Source organism: Rattus norvegicus, chromosome 11 (assembly GCF_036323735.1).
Source record: "Rattus norvegicus strain BN/NHsdMcwi chromosome 11, GRCr8, whole genome shotgun sequence".
NCBI classification, from domain to species: Eukaryota; Metazoa; Chordata; class Mammalia; order Rodentia; family Muridae; genus Rattus; species Rattus norvegicus.
The window spans coordinates 77,605,637-77,626,000 of record NC_086029.1 but is presented as its reverse complement, the minus strand read 5'-3'; the positions used below and the strand labels follow the sequence as shown (position 1 = coordinate 77,626,000).

Genomic DNA, 20,364 nt, shown 5'->3' with positions numbered 1-20,364 from the left:
GGCACAGGCCAAGATTTAAACCCTAACAACAGTCTATATGCTAGTGTTGATCAACCACTTTAGCCCTGAGCATCCGGTACATGATTTTGCTTACACGATTCTGCTTTTGAATGTGGGTCAGACAATTTTCATTCTCAATAAATACATTTAAAAAATAAATGCGGCAGTGTTAAATATGGATGTATATGCGCCGTGTTCAGGAAACGCACAGTTCCAGAATGCTTTGTGGACAGAGTTTCAAAGGAAGGTGATAATAAATGATGGCTTCCAGCTCAGGCCTTGGTAGTTAGGCCGTGGCTCAGCCGGCCCCAGTCCCACTTATTATTATCCGTTAGAATCCTGTGGAACGAGCATGGAGAATGCGAGACATGACCAGTGTTCCTGGGAACATATGGAGGGGCTCTGGAGCGTATGGAATACCCCCACCCCCACCCTGCCGAGTAATGCCTCCTCCTGCTGCCCCGGTGCTTTCTTGAGAGAACCGAGGGCTCCTACACTCTTCACAACCTGCCTTAGGCCACATACTTCCTGAATTTACTTCCTATTTTTCGGAAGAGACTATAGGAAAGACATTTAAAGTGAAGAGGCCCACCGAGGGGCCCAGAGGACTAGCCCAGGAGTGTGTGTATGTGTGTGGTGGAGTGTGTTTCCACGGATCCAGGACAAGTACGCTTCTCTGGGAAGGAATGGGATGGAGAACACTAGCTGCAAAAGTGAAGAGAATGCCCTGGAAAGAGAAGCAGGACAAGAGAGGTGCTTACAAGAAGTAATAGTCGCATCCTGTCAGTGACCAGGGTTAGGGCCACTGAGACCTGTTTAATGGCACTTCAGAATGCTATCCTTGAAGAAGGTGATGGGCAGGGAGGCTGGATTGGGAGGATGGAAGGAAGGACAACCTTTTTACAGGAGAATATAGGGAAGACGATGAAAACCCCTCTAAGGGAAAGGTGTGTAAACTGCCTGGCTATTTACCTCGTCCAGAATGTATGTGAATTTCCAAGTTGTTGTCTTGATTGGCTCCATAAGGCCAGTTTTCCTTTCTTCCCTTTCTTTTAGTAGTTAGAAATTCCCATGGAATTTGTGTCCTAAGGAACACTAGAGACTGGGATTATTACCTGGTTATGGTGGCTAAGAGAGAACTAGTTGTCCTCACAAGGTCTAAACCTTGGTCTTGAACTACCTGAGATCTGCCCATGTTTGCTGAGCTACAAGGTAAGATGGGTGGAAAACCTAAGGAAACACACATCAACTTTAATCGCATCTGTGTACAAGTGAGAGAGGGTTTTTCTCTTTCCGTTACACTTTTCTATTTTCCTGTGAGTGTGTGTTAATTTTATAAGTGTGGAAGAATAAATTTGTGATCTCTGGTTCTTGCTCTTCCTTTTAGAATATTTATTTTGGAAAAAATAAAGTCAAGAAGACATTCTGTATAAACACCAGAAGTGTATTTTCAGTATGAGAGAGAGAGAGAGAGAGAGAGAGAGAGAGAGAGAGAGAGAGAGAGAGAGACCCCGAGAAATACTACTCTCCAAGAAGTTGCAGCCATATATCTCTAGAACCAGAGAGGAAGAATTGCAAGGGGCGAGGGTGACTTAGAACTTAGAGGAGCCGGTGACAAGTTTCTCCGCGCACAGGCGGAACGGGTGGCTAGAGGCTCTGTTTCCTGCGGAGATGGGTCACCTGCCAGTCTGTGACAGGTAGGGCGGAGGCTTGCGGTCCCCAAGCCAGGGCGGAGCAGGAAACCCAGACGGCCCAGGGCTGTGGGGCGGAGCTGGAGAGCCTCAGGTACTAGTGGGCTGGGCCATACCTGTGGGGACCAGAGGGGACGATCCGGTTGTGTTGCTAGACCTGCGGGCTCCTCGGAGATGCGTGTCCCCAGCTGGCGTCAGATGAGGAAATACGCGGCTCCCCGGGGCCCTTGAGCCTCTGTAGCCAGAATGGGGGCCAGCATGGGCTGCGGGCTGCTAGTTGCTGGCCTGCTCCTTTTCACCTGGCTCCCAGCAGGTGAGCCCTGAAAAAATGCGGGTGGGGGGGGGATATCATCCGGGGCCAAGCGCGACAGGAAGCCATTTGCCTGACCCTGCAGAGCCAGCCACCTGCAGGGCGTTGCACTCCGGTAGCTGTTGGCGCCGGGAGGTGCAGGGGCCGGATCGAGTGTCCGCCAGTGAGAACCTGTTGTTTTCTTCCTCTATTAGCCCAGGCCTTCGGAAACAGATGCAACTGAAAAGAAACCTCAGTCTTTGGATTTACGCTCCAACAGGTGTCGTTAGATACTTGATGGCTAAAACTGAATCGAGAGAGACAAAATCACCATTCCTAAACTTCTTAATACCCCTTTCCTCGTCCCCTACCCCATGTCGTACTCGCTTTCAGAGTGTAGATGCGGCGACCATATTGGCCCAGAGTCTATTTATTCTTTCCTGACAAGTGAGATTGCGTCGTTAGTGTGTATGAAGCAGTGTTGGGCAAAATTTTGAGTCTCTTTTTCAGGCTACCCGTTAGTACCTGCCATTTGTCATTTTTCTACTTTTTTGGGTCCACCTTTCCCCTCATTATCAGCCCCTCTGGTTGCCTAGTCACCCGCTGTCCCAAAACCATTCTTTGTACTTCACACTAAGGGTCTCACTTGGAATTTGCATGCCTTGAGGTATCTCTTGGAAACAGGGCAGAGGTCTTATCTGTGAGGCGGAATAGGGAGGGAGAGAGAAGGGCGGGCTCTCTAGTCTCTGTTCACATTAGCATGTGGCCTTGACTCTGCAAACAAGAATTTTAATTTCTTTGGACGTTCCACCCAGTTTTATATCGTCTCACTTCCCACTTGCTCCCCTTTGGAAATAATCAGTTTGCTCACAGACCAATTGGAAGCTCGTATGGTTCATTCATGCAGATGCAATATGAAAATGGAGGCAGAATTTCCTTTCTATGAGCTAGTTAGAGAGTTGCTCAGATGTAATCAAATCTCACGGAAACTAGACTCTACCAGAGCTTAATGCTGGGAATAAAAGGAGGGAGGGTTGCAAAAGGGTAGGGAACCGAGAAAAGTCAGCATTCCTGAGGCAGGCTGGCTTTCAACTTGTTCGGCCAGACGGGGGTTTTACAAATTGTCTAAAGCTAACAAGACTAGACGTTGAGCACACAGTGGACAAGAAGCATTCGAAGGCTCATATGAGTTTAGGTATTCAAATGCCAGCAGAATAGTTAACCAGCTTAGACCCTAAATGCAAATTTGTAAGAATTCTGGAGTTATCTACAGTCTTTTCTCCAGCGTGATGAATTTTTCCTCTCAAGTCTGTGGCAGCTCTAGAGAAAATTCCTGTCTGAGCTGTCTTAGGAAAACAGAGGTCTGCTTTCACCAGCCCCTGACATCCTGTTTCGCAAGCTGGGACTTCAGAGGTAGCAGTCTTCTAGACAGAACAAGAACACCTGCAGATGAAGACCCTATTAGGCTATAACTCCTGGTGCCTTAAATATTTTAAAGAGCCCAGGTTTTTGTTTGTTTAATGAAGAACTTTGTCAATGGGCATTTAAAAAATACAGCCACTACTGCATATATATATATATTATATATACACACACACACACACACACACACACACACACACACACACACACAACATGCCAACTGTACAAGGCATGGCCCCAAGTCTCTGAGCCAGCCACACGAAGTTAATAGCTTAGGACCCTAAGTCAAGACAATATTACAGGGTGTGGTGCTAGCCTGGTCTTCCCTAAGTGGAAGTTGGCCAGTGTTTTACAAGAGTGTGGAAAGTGAAGTCTACTGTGGTTATCCAGGTTCACTTTCATTTCATAGATGAGAGTCTGAGACCCCGGCACTCTGAGGGGAAATAGCTACTTTGACAGATATTGTCCCTGAACATGTGGACTGAAATCGGTAATACTGCAGCTGCCATTGGACCAGTGGTTCTCAACCTGTGGGTCGAGACTCTCTTGGAGATTAAATGACCCTTTCACAGGGGTCGCCTAAGACCATCCAAAAAAAAAAACCACTGACATTTATATTATGATTCATAACAGTAGCAAAATTATAGTTATGAGGTAGCAACAAAGTTATTTTATGGTTGGGGGTCACCACAACGTGAGGAACTGCATTAAAGGGTCACAGCGTTAGGAAGGTTGAGAACTGCTGGTCTAGGTGATGTTCTTTTGAGTTTGCATAGCTGATGTCTGTGTGACTCTGGTAATTTACAGAACTGTTTAAAGCCTGCAGTAAACACGGATAATAATAGTTCATAAAATTTTTGTAAGAATTAATTAAAAGGCTTTAAGGTTCTTTATACACTGCTTGTACAAAAGGAAGGAGGGCTCAATAGATATTAACCGTGGGGGTGATGCTAGCTGTGATTTGGACCCAAGTAAGAATATTTAAAGCTAAGTGTAAAGAAACTAACTTGTCCTTCCCTTGTGGCTAGGAAACCGAAGGAACAGAGAGACGTCTGTTACTGTAACAAAATAGCAGAGGCAATCAAGTTGAAGAGAGGAAAGGTTTGTTTTGGTTCACAGTTTCAGAGTTCTCAGACCATGATTGGTTGGCCTCGTTGCTTCTGGGCTATGGTCAGGTAGTCACATGATAGAAGAGGCAAAATCCTCAAGGTGGCTAGGAATAGAGACAGAGTAACAAGATAGGACCAGGGTCCTAATGTGTCCCTCAAGGGCACTTTTCCAGTTACCTTCCTTGAGACCTCACCTGTTAAAAGTTCTAGCACCTCCCAATGGTGCCAAACTGGGACCAAATCTTTAACACTTGGGCCTTTGGGAAACACTCCAAACCCAAGCTATAGCAGTGACTGTGAAGTTAGAATTTAGACTCTGCCTCTTCGTACTCATAACTTTGGGTGACTTGCTTCAACTGTTTTCACCACTGCTGCCCGCACACCCAGCCAGGCCATCTCTTTTTGGTGACTTCCATTTGAACACATAGCTGTGGCATGGTATTCCCTCAAGCAGTCCTAGGAAAGAGTCCATTCCGTTTCCCCGGCCTTTGGCTTTTTCCTTATTTTTAAACCAAACACCACAGAATACCTCTTCAGATAAAACTTTGCCTGTTTGCAGTATCTCACAGAACAGTGCTTATCAAAAACTCCCACAACTTGCAGTAACAGGACACATGTGTGTTACATATGCAGTAACAGTACAGCAGTATGTGCACATCTACGCAAGGGTTATACTACAGAAACAAAAGGTTCACAAAATTCTGTTACCGTGTCCGATAAAATTATAACTAGCATGAAGTATTACTGATGTAAAAACTCAGAGACGATAATCTCCACATAGAGCCGTTAAAGTCGGTTTTCTGAAGACCTATTCCAATCGCAATACGTTTATTGGAAAACCCTGTACTTAAGTGAGTTCCTTTGTGGTCTGGCAACTTGTTCCATTTTGCTTGTTGAGAGGCGTCAGCCCAGCCCCCTGATTAGCATCTGAGTTGTGCAGTGCAGGCCAGTGATAGAATTGTGAAGTTCCAGAGGAAGGCTCTGAGGTCAGGGAGTCTTGCGAAGTTCCCACCACTGGGCCCTGCGCTCTGTAAAGATCACCTCCGGTTGTTGTGCTCTTTTGCTAGTCTTAGATGTCATTTTTAGGAGGAATTTTTTTTTAATCACACAAATGATATCTCAATTCTTGTTCCTTAAAGTAAAATATTAAGCGAGGCTAAAATAAGCATGTTAGCCATTCAGCATTATCGACTCATAGCGTCACTTGCTTTTGTCCATTCTCTGAGTTCATTTTTAGAGTCAGGTTTAGCTTCCCTCTGATTCTAAAAGGGTCCCTGTCATTTGTGCTTTTGTAAAAGGTTTTCTGTTTTGATTTGGGGGGGGGTTATTATGTTTTGCTTTTGTTTGTTTGTTGAGACAAGGTCTCTCTCTCTATAGCCCTGGCTGTCTTGGAACTCTGTGTAAACTAGGCTACCCTCCAGCTCACAGAGATCCACCTGCCTCTGCCTCCAGGATGATGGGGTTAAAGGCAATTGCTGCTAGGCCCCAGTTGTATTATTTTACAGAACCGTCAGCAGTTCAGCCATATTCTTACTATTTGGGAAATCTGACAGCTGACACTCGGGGACAGATCTTTCCACAAAATATCAGTGATTTCCCGTAGGTGTTGGGGTGGATCATACTTAGAACTGCTGAAATCTTACAAAATCCCCAATATGGTAGATCGCTACCCTGAGCCTCTCAGGGTGAAAAGGTTATGTGTGCTGGGAGAGCATCCCTTAGAACCTGTCTGTCCCCTGGAGGGCTCCTGAAATCCCTTCCAGAATTCCCAGGCTCCATTACACACAAAGAGAAATCATTTCGCCTCCTCTTACCTCACTCGCACTCCAGTTGTTAGTCCAGATGGAAAGTCTGGACCCAGGGAAGCCCTGTATGTGACAGTGACACCACACAGGAGAGCTGTCACCGTGCTCCTTCCCCATTCCACACAGTGGAGTGTGTTAGCTTGGTGAAGTTGAAACCTGACGCACACGAGAGCAGGGGACTAGCCCTCAGTGTCTGAATAGATAGATGCTAGTTAAATTTCTAGCCTCGAGTGCAATGGAATGGGGTAAAATGTTGGGTAATTATGTACCCTCTACCTGGGTTTACTTCAGCATAATAATTTATTTTGTTCAGAAGTCCTTGAGAAAAATGAAATTGTGCATTTTCAGAACTACAAAGATTATCCCATCTCTACTTGCAGTCTACTGAGTTTCCAAAAGTTGGTGGGTAAAGCACGGTCAAGAGACCTGCAATTTTGATACTTTGTCCGTTTCTCATTTTTAATCACTAGGTTCTGTAGCTTAGTTCCTGGCTATTTTTGACTTTTTACATCTGGTTGCCAATAGCCAGCCACCCTAGCCCACTGTCTGCACAGCTCCTTGCCTGAAGACCACTGTCTCTCTCCTGTCAGCCGTCCTCCATGCACAGAGTGACAGGCAGCCTGCCACGCCTATCTTTTCCTCTTTCACTTTAACCCTTCCTTCAAGAAGTTCCTATAGCTTATAAACGCCATGAAATTCAAGACCCTCTAATGTCAGGGCTCACTAACAGGCAGCCTTATCTCTCCACTGATAGGAGTCTGGCTTGGTATACCCCTTACCAGACATTCTTTCTTTCTTTTGTATGGCTATACTACTGATGGCTAACTCTGACTTTTTAAAATAAACTTTTAAAACATGAAACATCTGTTCCAAGTAATTTAGCCTATATTGAGTTAATTCCTTTTCTTTTAACCATTGTACATGTTTCTTGTAACCATTGTACATCATTTTATATGAGGCTCCTGTGCTGGCAAACAAAGTTAGTCACGGTTCTGGTTCCCAAGACTCATATGCTCTAAAGAGAGAACACACTGGTGCAGATACTAAGGCTTCATATATATACATATGTATATATATGTATATATATGTATATATGTGTATATATGTGTATATATGTGTATATATATATATATATATTGTTCTTTTTTTTTTCAGAGCTGGGGACCGAACCCAGGGCCTTGCGCTTCCTAGGCAAGCACTCTACCACTGAGCTAAATCCCCAACCCCTATATATTTTTATATTCTCCTGGTACCCGGGTTAAGGTACCAGGAGAACACATAATAAATGGATATTTTTTTCCAACCAGGAGGCCCTCCCCAAAGGCATGTTTGAGTTGAGGAATGATCATCAGATAGGAATGGTGAGGACAAGCACAGGGAAGAACTGGATGCAAATGGATGGTCATGGTGGGAAGGAGAGAGAGAGGAGGGGGGAGATATGATCATGCACATGTGTTGTTGTTATTGTTAAGAGCAATGCAGAGCTGTTAGAGGATCTTAAGGAGTTCAAGTTGGGAGATGAACAGCACCTATGGAATCCATACATTGGGGGAACCACAGAGACTTACTGTAACAGCTAAGCTAAGGCAATATGCAGGCTGGAGGCAGTGAGTGAGAGGTACTGAGATGGCTGTGAGGAAGAACAGAGATCCCAGGCGTACTCAAGAGATAAGTAAACCCAACGAGGCAAGGCTGTGTATGAATAACGAAGGAGAAAGAGATGTTAAGGGCGGTTCCTGAGTTTTGGTCTTGGTCATCCACTAAATGGGACTGTGAAAGAGGCCCGCGTTTATACAGAGGATCTTGATTTAGGACTTGAGCTCGACTTAGAATTTGAAACATCAAAGACGAGCCATCAGGAGCATTTGGTACATGGATCTGCCAGCTCCTTGGTATCCAGTGGTAGGAGTTGGCCTCCAAGCTCTGGTGGTTTCTGAAAACCCAGCCAGATTTGCTCGTGGCAGGTAGTGCCTCTGTGGGTTTTATTTTTATTGCTTATTCCTGAGTCCCCACCAAGAGGGTGAGTTCCAAGAGCACAGACCTTCTCTTCTGGAACGGTGTCTGGCTCAGAGTAAGCACTCAAAAATAAATGTATGTGTGCCTTCTGGTGGGGCCCAAATTTGCATATGCTCTGAGATTAGCGTGTGGGGGCATGAATCACCAACCTGGGCAGATGACTTTGGGAAACTCCAAGAGTTTGCCCCTCAAATAAGTCTTGTCCTTTCCCACTAGTAGACAATGGGATGTCAAGTTCAAGTTACCTGAGTGGGTACCTTTTTAAAAAACTTTCCCCCTTATTATTATTTTTTTTTAAGCTTGTAAGTTTCCCTTTTGGAAAGGTTATGGTAAAGCACAATATTGTTATTTACTGTTTATGGGACTATAAATTTAATTTCTGAAGTAGCTACTAAAATGTAAAAAACTTAGTCCCTCTGACTGGGCAAGCACTGTGAAATAAAAAAATGTGCAGATAAACAGATAATTGCATTAAAATATTTATTCCAGAAACTCACATCACCCTTGTTTCTAATAGTGTAAAATCAAAAACAAGCCAAACCCCTATTGCTAGGAAAGTTTGCAATAAGCTACACTTCCCAGAGGGATTTTCATGCAGTCACTGGAAACAAACAGATCTGCAGGTACTTACATAGTATTTGTCAGTCATTTGAAGATAGGACAATGTTGGTAATCAATGAGCATGATAACTAGTGAGGGAAAGACATGGAAAGGCGAACACACACCAGACTATCAACAGTGACACCTCCACACAGTGAGATGGATGGCAAGCAGGGAGGGACATTTTTACCTTGACCCTTTGTGTTGCTTGAAGCTTCTTGTTTATTTTATATCAATAAGCAAAAGAAGGAAAAGAAATTCTACGTGCAATGGTTAGAATAAGTTTGTGATGCCTTTTAAATTTGAGAATATTTTTCTTCCACGGTTTTTATATGTGTGTCTGTGTATCTATGCTCCCATGTGTCTGGGCACCAGCGGAAGCCAGAAGAGGGTATCGTATCCCCTGGAGCTAGGGTTACAGGTGTTAGGATTCACCCAAAGTGGATGCTGGGAACTCGACTCTGGTGGAGCAGCACGTGCTCTAACCCACAGTGCCATCTCTCTAGCCTGAGAAGGTTACATCTCAGCCATTTTTGGAAACGTATCTGGAAACTAGGGTGGTGTGATAAGAACGGTGCAGAGCTTAGGATTTTAAGGAGGTTTCGGTTAAAATGTACCTTTGTGCCTTACTGTGTGCCATACATATAGGCCAGACCTTTGAGGATTGCCACTGATAAACTTGAGAAAAATAGAAAAAAACGTCTAAGTGTCTTTTCTTTTTCTTCGGAGGTAGAAGGAGATAATGCGTGATAATAAAGCACCCAGTACCAAGTCTGACAGTGTGGGAGATGCTCAGTCTCCTGTGTCCTCAGTGAAGCCTGGTGCTTACCTCCCCTCCCCACAGCCCAGCTCTGCATGCATGGACCTAATTCCTCCTCCACCACTTTCCTCACTTACACTTCTCTCCCAGTGTTCCCTGTTCCTTCCTGTCTAATGCTTGTATTTGCTCTGTTATCTAAGGGGATGTAGTGAGTACTGACTGCAAATACACTTACAGAGATTGCTCACTCTGACATAAACTCTGATAAGATTGAGCCTGTGTGCTTTTTGTCAACTTGCTGAGTGGAGCTGGGGTGCCTGTGCATTTGCAAACACTTAACTGACCAGACCTCCGTCAGTGGGGCACCAGGCCTTATACTCCCAACCTGCGCTCTGTGCTCCAATTTACCACCTTGTGTGGGTCAACTTTGCATTGCTGGAATAGAAGGAACTCAGCCTGGGAAGGGAAAAGGTTTATATTGGCTCACAGTCTTGGAGGTTTCAGCTCAGGGTTGCTTTGGGGATTGAGGTGTGTCTGTGTTGGAACCAAGTAAACTCACCTCATGGCAGGGAGATGGTTCAGAAGAGAGGAAGACCAGCATCCCTTCGTCTGTCCTCTTTGACAGAGTGGCCTAGTGGTGGAAAACCTTTATTTCCCCTTCTCAGAGTTTTCCCCATCTCAGGAGTCAGCCTTTAACACATAGGCCCTTTGGGACATCCCAAGTACATACAAACAATAGCTTATGTCCTTCAAGCAGAACTTTATATGGAAGGGGAAATACCATCTATTCCCCAACCCCCACCGTAAAGCCTTGATTCAAAGAAAAAAAAAATGGCATCTCTATTCTGTACGGATAGCATCATTTAGAAACTGTAACCTCTTTTCCCATTTGGTACCACACTAAATTAAGAAATACAGTGTGTTCTGCATGCACTTGGGAATATATGGCATTTGCCTGGTGAGCTGCCGTGCCTTCATTGGTCTGCTTTCCTTGTATTTTAGGGTAGATGGCAGTCCCCACTTGGCACAGCAAAATGATCTCGGAAAGTACCTGGTGGCGGGAAACAAAGAACCCCCCTCCTCTTCCCTCCTTCCCATGTGTTCTCATAGCTCATCTGAAGTTTCCATTCTACCCTTAAATGACAGGTCTCTCGCTCCCTTCCTCTTTCACAGAAGAGGCGAACTATGAATGGGTTTGCTGGTGTACGGTGCTATAGTGCGCTCAGTCCACTGACTGCTTTTGCAAAGCCAGAGACTACCATGATAGCTTACAGTTGTATAGTTTCAATTCTTTCAAGAGGATTTCCTTTAGCCATTCTGGTCTTCGTTGACATCAAACTCTTGATTCAGATGAGATAAATCCAAAGGATACAGCTGATAGCCAACGCTCATGGAATGCCTATAATGTGAGGGCTCTTTGCCTGTTGGGGACACTTATCATTCTGTTCTGAGACAGACAATGCCATTGTCTGGCTTCCCGTAGCTTAGAAATAACACATCAGGTCTCTAGAACGGGGAGAGGGTGTGTCAGGTTTGGAATGAAGGCGATCAGGCTATAGGTTTTAAAGTTTTCAAGAGAAAATGACAGAGACAGTTGGGCATTAGGTGGCAAACTGGGCATAGGAAGGGTCCCAAGATGAAGGAAAGTCAAGAATTTGAAAACTTAGCTGGGTATGGTAGCACACACCTTTAATCCCAGCACTCAGGAGGCAAAGGCAGGTGAATCTCTGAATTTGAGACCAGCCTGGTCTACTACAAGCAATTCTAGGACAGCCAGAGCTGTAACAAAGAGAAGTCCTGTCTCAAAAACAAAACAAAACAAGCCAAAAGCTTAGAAAGCTTTCAGTGCTAAATTTGAAAGAACAAACAGGTAACAAGGGCATTCATAATCAGAGCATTTCTCATTTGAACAAAAACTTTTCCAACCCAGAGTCTGCTTGTTCTTCAGGTCTCGCCTTAAGAAAGCCTCATGGGTTGATCTCTGTGGGTGTCCAGTGTGGTTTAATGTACAGAGTAAAAGTCAGAAGCTAAAGAAAAAGGAAGATGGGACAATCTTAGTTTAGAGATGAACTAATTACTACTTCCTTTCTCTCCTGCCCAATCTGAAGCCCACTTTGAAACAGGACCATTGCCTGTTTAAGAGACATGGTAGTTTTGAGCTTGATTCTAACACGGATACTTATTAAATTAGTTGTGTGCTGGTAAGCACATGGGATCTTGGTTTATACCCTCTGAACTTTTGTCCCTGTGAGTGACCAGAGCTTATCCCTATCGTGAAGACAAACGCTAGCAACAAAGATTGTCCACCCATCACTGGGTGCCTTGTAGATTCTGAGGCCAAGCACACAAAGGCACAAGAGTGTTCTGGTATCTCCTCTCCCTGAACTTCCCTATATTCCCTGGGTGTGTGTGGCCGAACAGAGGTGAAGGTCTGTGGTCTGACTGGGGTATTGTGGGGTTGGTAGGTCTCTGGAAGCAGTGCAAATGAGGTGAGCGCTCAAGACCTGTGAAGATCTGAAATGTCTTAAGCCTTGAGATTCACAAGGGATGAAATGACAGAGAGGCTTGGTCCCCAGGCAGCAAAGCTAGCACTGACGTTGGTAAAGGTGACTCGGTCACTCCAGCTATGGCTTGCCCATAATAAGGGCATTCACGGAAGAGGAACTAGGTGTGCATTTGGTAATCAAGGCCATCATGGACGTACCATCTTCTCCTCCAGGGATTTAGAGTCCGCAGTCTTCAAAGCTCTCCCCAGGGCACCTTCTGGCTGCAGCCAAATTCCCTTTCCTGACCCTCAGCAAACCACATTCTCCTCTCTCAAGTGCTCAGTCTTTGCACAAAAGCTGACTGGAACTTGAGTAAGCTACTCACACCAAATTACCCTTCAGCCAAATAGAGAAGTTAGGGATTACCAGCACCAATTCTTCTAACTGGAGGAGCGCCAGGAAGAACATCAAGAACTCTGCACAGAGAGAGAGAGCGAGAGAGAGAATCCTGAACCTGTGCCCCTCAGAGTGTCTGTGGGCAAGCCACATGTCCACATGCTATACACGTACTCCTTCCAGGATCACCTTTATTGTGTAAAAGAAAAATATCGGAAGGTGCCCAGTGTAGCGAAGGGGTTGCTTAGAACATTCAAGCCACAGCTTCGAGGAAGGAAGAGAGCATTATGTGGAAACGTAAGAATAGCCTTGTGTTGTCTTTCGTGTAAGGCCCTAGCGGTTCCATTCTGCCAGGCCTGAGTTCTCAGAATCCCGCGGCTGGCAAAGCCAGAGGTTCTTTCTACCAAACTCCTGAAGGTTTACTCTGAAAATGTTTCCTTTTTTCCATCCACAATTGAGTAATGCAGCTAAGCACACCCCACCCTTTCCCCAGCACTCTTCTGTTCTGGATGCCATCAGTGACTATCTTTGAACCAGGTGACGGATGTCTCCTCACTCCACCCCATACGCCGTTACCCACTCACCCCCTGTCCTGCCTAATCACCTTCCTCCTGGGCTGCAGCCAGATTGGTTCCCTCCAGGCTCTCTAAAGAGCAAGCCTTCCAGAAAAGGGCTTGGCTCCTTCATGTTCTTCCCTCCTGAAGCGGCAGACACCCACCCGGCCTTCTCCCTGCTTTTGATACATAGTCTAAAACCTACCTGAGCCTTTAGGTTTGGTTTCGATTTCTTGCTTCTGCACAGTCTTCATACACAGCTTTCACGGCTAATGTCAAAGGGTAGAGACACAGACTGGACAGGTTACTTCTGAGTGCCAGAGCCTGCCCTGAGCAGTGCTGTGCTGTCTCCTCAGAGATGTGGGAAATGCAGAAGAAGGTGCCCATCATTAGCGAGGTTGGGTGCTCTTAGGAGACCCTTGGCCAAAGATGACTCGTTCAGCAGAGAATCATGCTGCTCTGGCCTTCAAGACAGGACCATCTATGAGAGTCTTTGGTTCTTCCAGGGTCAGAGGTGTGTCGCTCACCTGAAAGCTCACTGATAGATCCAGAACCTGACCTTCAGGTCTTTTGTGGAAAGTCAGGTTGTAGCACTAACTCCCAGCATCCTCTCCTTCATAAGCTGCGGTTTCTACATGGATAGTATGTCTGCTGCACACAGCAGTAAACTGCATCTTGGAAGTCCGTACATAGTTGGCTGCCATGATAAAAGTGTCTCAGTTTTCGAAACAAGATAATACACGTTCCACTGGCTGCACGTAAGATGCCATTACATGGCACAAACTAGGGTACGATGTAGAATTGAATAAAACAGTGATGCACTTAAGAAGAAAAGGAAGTCCCATCCAGGAGCCTGAGGGGATGGTTTGATGAGCACAGGCTTGCAGGCGAGCAATGCAAACCTGATGAACCTGAATTCAATCTCAGGAGCCCACAGAGAGGTGGAAGGAGAAAACCAAGTCCACAGAGTAATCATCTGATCCCACACTTGTCTCCCCCAATGATGACAGTGATAGCAGTGGTGGTGGTGGTGGTGGAGGTGGAGGTGGAGGTCATGGTGGTGGTGTTGGTGGTGGCGGTGGCGGTGGAGGTAGAGGTGGAGGTGGAGGTGGAGGTGGTAGAGGTGGTGGAGGTGGTGGTGGTGGTGGTGGAGGTGGTGGTTGTTGTGGTGATGGCAGTGGCGGTGGTGGTGGTGGTGGTGGAGGTGGTGGAGGTGGAGGTGATGGTGGTGGTGTTGGTGTTGGTGGTGGTTGTGGTGTTGATGGCAGTGGCGGTGGTGGTGGTGGTGGAGGTGGAGGTGGTGGTGGAGGTGGTGGCAGCAGCGGCGGTGGTGGTGGTGGTGGAGGTGGAGGTGGTGGAGGTGGTGGTGGTGGTCATGGTGATGGCAGTGGTGGTGGAGGTGGAGGTGGTGGAGGAGGTGGAAGTGGTGGTGGAGGTTGTAGTGGTGGTGGTGGTGGTGGTGGTGATGGTGATGGTGGTGGTGGTGGTGGTGATGGTGATGGTGGTGGTGGTGGAGGTGGTGGTGGAAGTGTAGTGGTGATGATGATGATGTTAAGATAGGCCCAGTTAGCTGCCCTCTGAAGGGATGGCTCAGTCAGAAAGGAAGGCTCTACTGGAGAAAAGCTCTGCTAGAGAGAGCAAGAAGGCGGCATGAGCAGTGGAGTCTGATTGCCCTTTTGCAATCACAAGGACATGAGAAAGTCAGAGCAGGTTGAGTATCTCTTTTCTAAAGTGTGTGGGATGAGAAGAGAAGAAGCCTGGGGATTTCAAATTAGGGAAAGTTTGTATAGTCCTTATTGGCTAAAATCTTTAATCTGAAAATATGAACTCTGAGATGTTCTAAAATAAAAAATGCTTTGGGTGTCGTATGTTGGCACTCAGAAGATTTTAGGGGGTGCTGGGGAGTTGGTTCAGTGGCTAAGAGAGCTGATTGTTGTACAAGGGTGAAGAAGTGGGTTCAGATTTCCAGCATCCATGTAAAAACTAGGTGTGGCCAGGCACTTGTAACACCAACACTGGGAGGGTGGAGATGTTTGCAGGGGTCTGCTGAACACCGGGAAATGTCGATTTCCAGGGATGGTGAGAGACTCAAGAGAATAAATAAGGTGATAAGGTAAAGAGGAATAGACAAGACACCCCTCCTCTGGCCTCTACTTGGAGTTTACAGATATACACACCGCACATGTACACAGCAAAAAGAAAAGCAACGTTAGGCTTTCAGCGCGGGATGCTATCATGATCCCCACTCAATAGCTGAGGGAAGAGAAACAAAGCAAGAAGTTCACCTGATGTCCGAGTGAATAACAAAACATGGTTTGTGTCTGAATCCAGAGCCTGGCGAGTTAACCTTTAACACGTAGCCTATTCCAGCTGTTCGCAAAGTTACCTCAGTACAATAGCTTCACTATCTCCTGCGCAAAGCCTTTCTCACTTTTCTCTTGGAAATCTGTTTGAAATGTAAGTTCTTGGGGCTCACCTAAGTCCTGCTGAACTGGAAACTCTCTGGACTGCTCCAGTTCTTTCAGTGATAGAACTTAGCCTTGAGTACCACTGCTCTACACTAGCCCTGCCCCTACCTTCCGAAGAAGACCCCCTTCTCATTCAACCCGTGGAAGCATTCCAAGATGCTGGCCCTGGATGGATCTCTTACCACTCCACAATCCCATCTGGTGCCTGTGTGCCACCTAGCTCCTAGTCAAACTGTAATTTGGCTACTGTTATGAATTGTAATGTAAATAAGTATCAGTGTACTCCCAGAAGTCATGACCCACAGAATGGGAACCATTGAGTCAGACCATAGTCTGACTTTTAGGAAAATGAGAAACCATTTTTTCTCTTTTCTTCTTTTCTCCCTCCCCTCCCTCCCCCCTCCCTTCCCTCCCCCTCCTCCCCTCCCCTTTCTCCCCTTCTTCCCCTCCCTTCCCTCCCTCCCTCCCTCCCTCCCTCCCCCCTCCCTTTCCTCCCCTCCATCCTTCCTTCACTTCCCCTCCCTTCCCTCCCTTCCCTCCCCTCCCTTTTCTCCCCTCTCCCCTTCTTCCCCTCCCTCACTCCCTTTTTCCCTCCCTCCCTCCTTCCCTTTCAAGGTCTCTCTCTCTCTCTCTCTCTCTCTCTCTCTCTCTCTCTCTCTCTCCCCACCCAGCTGTAATGCTGGGATGAAAAAGCTGTGCTACCAGAGCCTGGCCACAAATAGGAAACCACTTTTGGAAGAGCAGGGACAGGGAAAAACCAGTTTTAACTGGATCACTCTACTTCAACTGTGGCCTTATTTAAATATAGCTTTTTTATTGTAGTTGTTACTGTTGGTCTGGTGTTGGGTGTGTTAATGGACTGTGAATTCTGGAGAGTTTTCTATACTCCTTTCCCCCCATCCCCCCAGCTCCCTCCTGGGCTCAGGGTTCTTCCCTTCTGTAGACGCCTCAGCAGGAGCCTGTCCTTGAGCTCCCAGCCAGGAGTGGGCAGGAGGGCAGCAGCGCAGTGCAGCAGCGCAGTGCAGCTTCTGTTCATTTGCATGGCTTTTATTACTCAGGAACAAAAGTAGGTCACCTTTAGCTTTGTCTCCTGCTCTTTCTCCCCTACAGGGTGTCTGTCCTTGCTGGTCACAGTTCAGCACACCGAACGCTATGTCACTCTGTTTGCCTCTGTCACCCTCAAATGTGACTACACCACCTCTGCTCAGCTCCAGGATGTGGTTGTGACATGGCGCTTCAAGTCCTTCTGCAAGGACCCCATCTTTGACTACTTCTCTGCCTGTGAGTACCCCATTCTTGTCCTGCCCATAGTCCCAGGCGTCTGTGGGCTATCATGGGGTCTAGGGGGTGGTTACAGATCACTGACTGTCACCATGAGAAGAACCTGCTGGGCCACCATCCTGTTATTTTTCAGATAAACTGAACCCAGGTTGCACAAACCAGGTAGTTCAAGGGCAAATGTTAGTTTGTTTACCCCATGTTGTTCTGAAACTATTCCAGGCAGCTCAGGCATAAAAGGCCTAGCGTGTCCTTCCTTCTATACATCCTCGTGCAGACCAGCTCTGAGCCATGTGGGACCTCAAGTCAGCGGTCATTGTTTGGAAGACCCCAGCTTGCTGTCACACTTTGGGTAGCAGGGAGCTCTCTGCCTCCACACAGCCCCTCTGCCTTTGATATCTCGGGCCACAGTGATCTACAGATCCTCCTTAGCTTTAGTTAAGTCCTGCTTCTTAGTAAGGGCCGCCCCGGCTCTTGTCACTAGACGGGCCTTCCCAGATGCTCATTTCTAGCCTCTTCCGGGCATCAGAGGAACCCGGAGCCCCACAGTCAGCCTGGGGTGATTAGACCCCACGGAGAGTTTGAGGGTACAAACAAGAAGGTAGCCTGCTGGGCGGGGAGGAAGTGGGCGTTCTCAGGTGAAGCCAAGGAAGGAAGGCGTGGCTGTGGGTACTGCACGCAGCTCAAGATTTACAGTAGGGCTGGAAAGAACCCCCCAGATCTCACCGAGCCCTCCACTTAGTCTGATGTTGGCACCAAAGGAATCTTGCCAAATTGAGGCATTGATCTGGGTTACTCTTAAACACTCGGGTTAAGGGGGCAAGCGGGAAATAGAGGTCACCTGGAAGATTGAACAGCTTTGAGTTCTCTGTTGTGAAGGTTGGGCGAGTGAACCAAGAAGCTGGGGCGGGTGGGCACTTTGTAAACAACGCAGACAGGCTTTGGAAACGGGGCGGTCTTGGGGCTTGGAGTCTGTGAGAGTGGACTTGTTAGCTCAAAGCCTACTCCTGACAGGCAGAATCAGAATGCTCTGAGTGACTTGGTGCTCTCTTCTCAGCATACCAGGCCGCTTTGTCCCTGGGCCAGGACCCCTCCAATGACTGTAGTGACAATCAGAGGGAAGTTCGCATCGTGGCCCAGCGGCGCGGGCAGAGTGAGCCAGTGCTGGGGGTGGATTACCGGCAGCGCAAGATCACCATCCAGAACCGTGAGTATGGCGGAGGAGGCAGGGGAACTAGGCTTTGAGGAGGATGTAAATGCTGGCCGGCCGGGCAGGCTGAGTCAGCAAGGGATTCCCCTGATCTTCTGAGGCTCCATGACTGACTTGGTCACTGTGTTGTTTTAAAGCAAGCGCCAGATTCTTAGAATGTGTTCCATCATCTGAAGCCACTTCCCTGGAACTTGGTCTGTGGATGAGAGGATGTTCCGCAGCCTTGGTTAAAGGTCAGGGTGTCACTGGTTCTTCGTTTCTTGAGATTCAGGCTAAGACAGAGATCTGCCTCCTATCATGCAATTTTAGAAATTGTTCTCACCACCCCACCCCCCACCCAACACACACACACACACACACACACACACACACACACGCACGCACGCACGCACGCACACGCACACACACGCACACGCACGCACACACCAGGCCCCTGCGGCCCAATCCGCTACTCTTCATGCCTACAGCAACAGAAATGAGAGCTTGAGGGCAAGTGGCTTCCTTGAGATCACTGCATCCCTGGGTAGAGGAAACAATACTGGCTTGGGCACAAACCTAGGTAAGACTCGAAGCGCTTCCACTCACAAGCTGAGCTACCAGCGGCAGGCCCGCCATTTTCTCTGCCTTTTTACACACACACACACACACACACACACACACACACACACACACACACACACAGGCACACAGGCACACGTACGCGCACACACTGCAGTAAATATGAAATGCAGGCACTATCTGGGAGCTGGGTCTAAAGCAAGTCCTTTCTTTGTACCTGACACAAGAAGCAACCCCCACAACTGGATTCAGGTGTGGTAGCTGTTTTGCACTTACAGAGAACGTGAAATTGGGCAAGCACCTTTAGGTTCTGGTTTGTCTTGTTTCCGGTTCTCTTGAGACTGGCTATAGAGTCCATCTCACAGAGAGTTGTGACATAGTGTATGAAAATCACTTATCGAACAGTCAACGTGGAGTGATCCTGCATTATCTAGTCAGGATGTTTTCCTACACACAGGATGGGCCAGCGCCTCTCGTTCCTAGCCTGCCATCCTGGATTCCTCTGAAGTTACAGAGGCAGAACTCAGAGACTGTTGCAGTGAGCTTTACATGCTGTGCTAAAGAAAGTATTTGTGGGGATGGAGAGGTAGCTTGGCAGTTAAGAACGCTAGCTATTCTTCCAGAGGACCCAGGTTCAAGTCCCAGAACTTAAGTGGTAGTTCCTAATAGTCTACAGCTCTACTTCCAAGATAACTGGGCAACAGGCATGTAAGTGGTACACTGACATATGTAGCAACACACACACATACACACACACGCACACATACACACACATACACACACATATACACACACATACACACACACATACACACACATACACACATATATACACACATACACATACACACATATACACACGTACATACACATACACACATACACACTCATTCAAATAATAAAAATAAACATTAGCAAATATTTGCTGACTATAAGAGAAAAGACACACAGTAGGCTACTTGTTGTACCTGAACTGTATAGGGAATTAGTGAATTTTTTTACGACCATTTAATGGGTCAGTTTAACCATTGCTTCTAATTTTGTAACCCTTAAATATGATCTTTTCACACTCATCCTCTGGTTTCCGCAAGGTAGCCCTTGAACTTTTAGCCTAGGGACCGTCTTCATTTCTCTTAGTGTCCATGTGCATCCTTAAAGACTTTGGTGGCTTTACTCCCTCAGAATTGGCTCTGATCAGACTCCCCCAGGCTCACATCTTAATTAGCCAGCCTCCTTTAGAGTTCCTGAAGGATAAGAACTCCTCGTGGAGAATCTGGAGGACATCTCTGCTCTCTTGTGTGTATCTAGTTGTGAGTGGTACCTCTCACTACCCTGACCTATCCTGACCACTTTTGGGTCACACCCAATCTTGTTCTCTCCTTCCTAAGAGAAAGTAGTATTTTTCCTTGGGTTTTATTTCTTCTTCCAGGTTCATCCTGTCTTTCCTGAATCTTGTTTTCTGACACCCTCATATCCGAGTTTCTACTATTTAAGAGGACTCTGCCGAGTAAAGTCACGGGTCGTCTAAATTCCTAACATGTCTGGATAGCCTTGCGGTGCTGACATTTCTCAGACACTATGATTCCAGGGAATGTTGGCTCAGATTGGCTGTGCCCACTGAGCACCGTTATCGTGGTACCTGGTGGAGGGTTAAGCTTGTTCATGGGAAAAGTGGTGGGTTTAGAAAGTCATGGGGAGAAGAGCGTCTCGAGGACTGACGTA

At 46.9% G+C, this 20,364-nt stretch overlaps 1 protein-coding gene across 2 annotated transcripts in view; it reads left to right on the top strand.

The window, feature by feature from the left end:
* Positions 1-1,732: 1,732 nt before the first annotated feature.
* Positions 1,733-20,364, top strand: part of Ildr1 (immunoglobulin-like domain containing receptor 1) — a 33,123-nt gene continuing 14,491 nt past the window's right edge. Inside the window, exons 1-3 of one of the 2 annotated variants that reach the window (XM_063270523.1) lie at positions 1,733-2,004; positions 16,707-16,877; positions 17,932-18,081. In XM_063270523.1, the coding sequence (XP_063126593.1) occupies positions 1,938-2,004; positions 16,707-16,877; positions 17,932-18,081 (388 nt within the window). In that variant the 5' untranslated portion in view covers positions 1,733-1,937. The remainder of the gene's footprint in view (positions 2,005-16,706; positions 16,878-17,931; positions 18,082-20,364) is intronic. The other variant, NM_001127536.3, reaches the window with a different exon arrangement.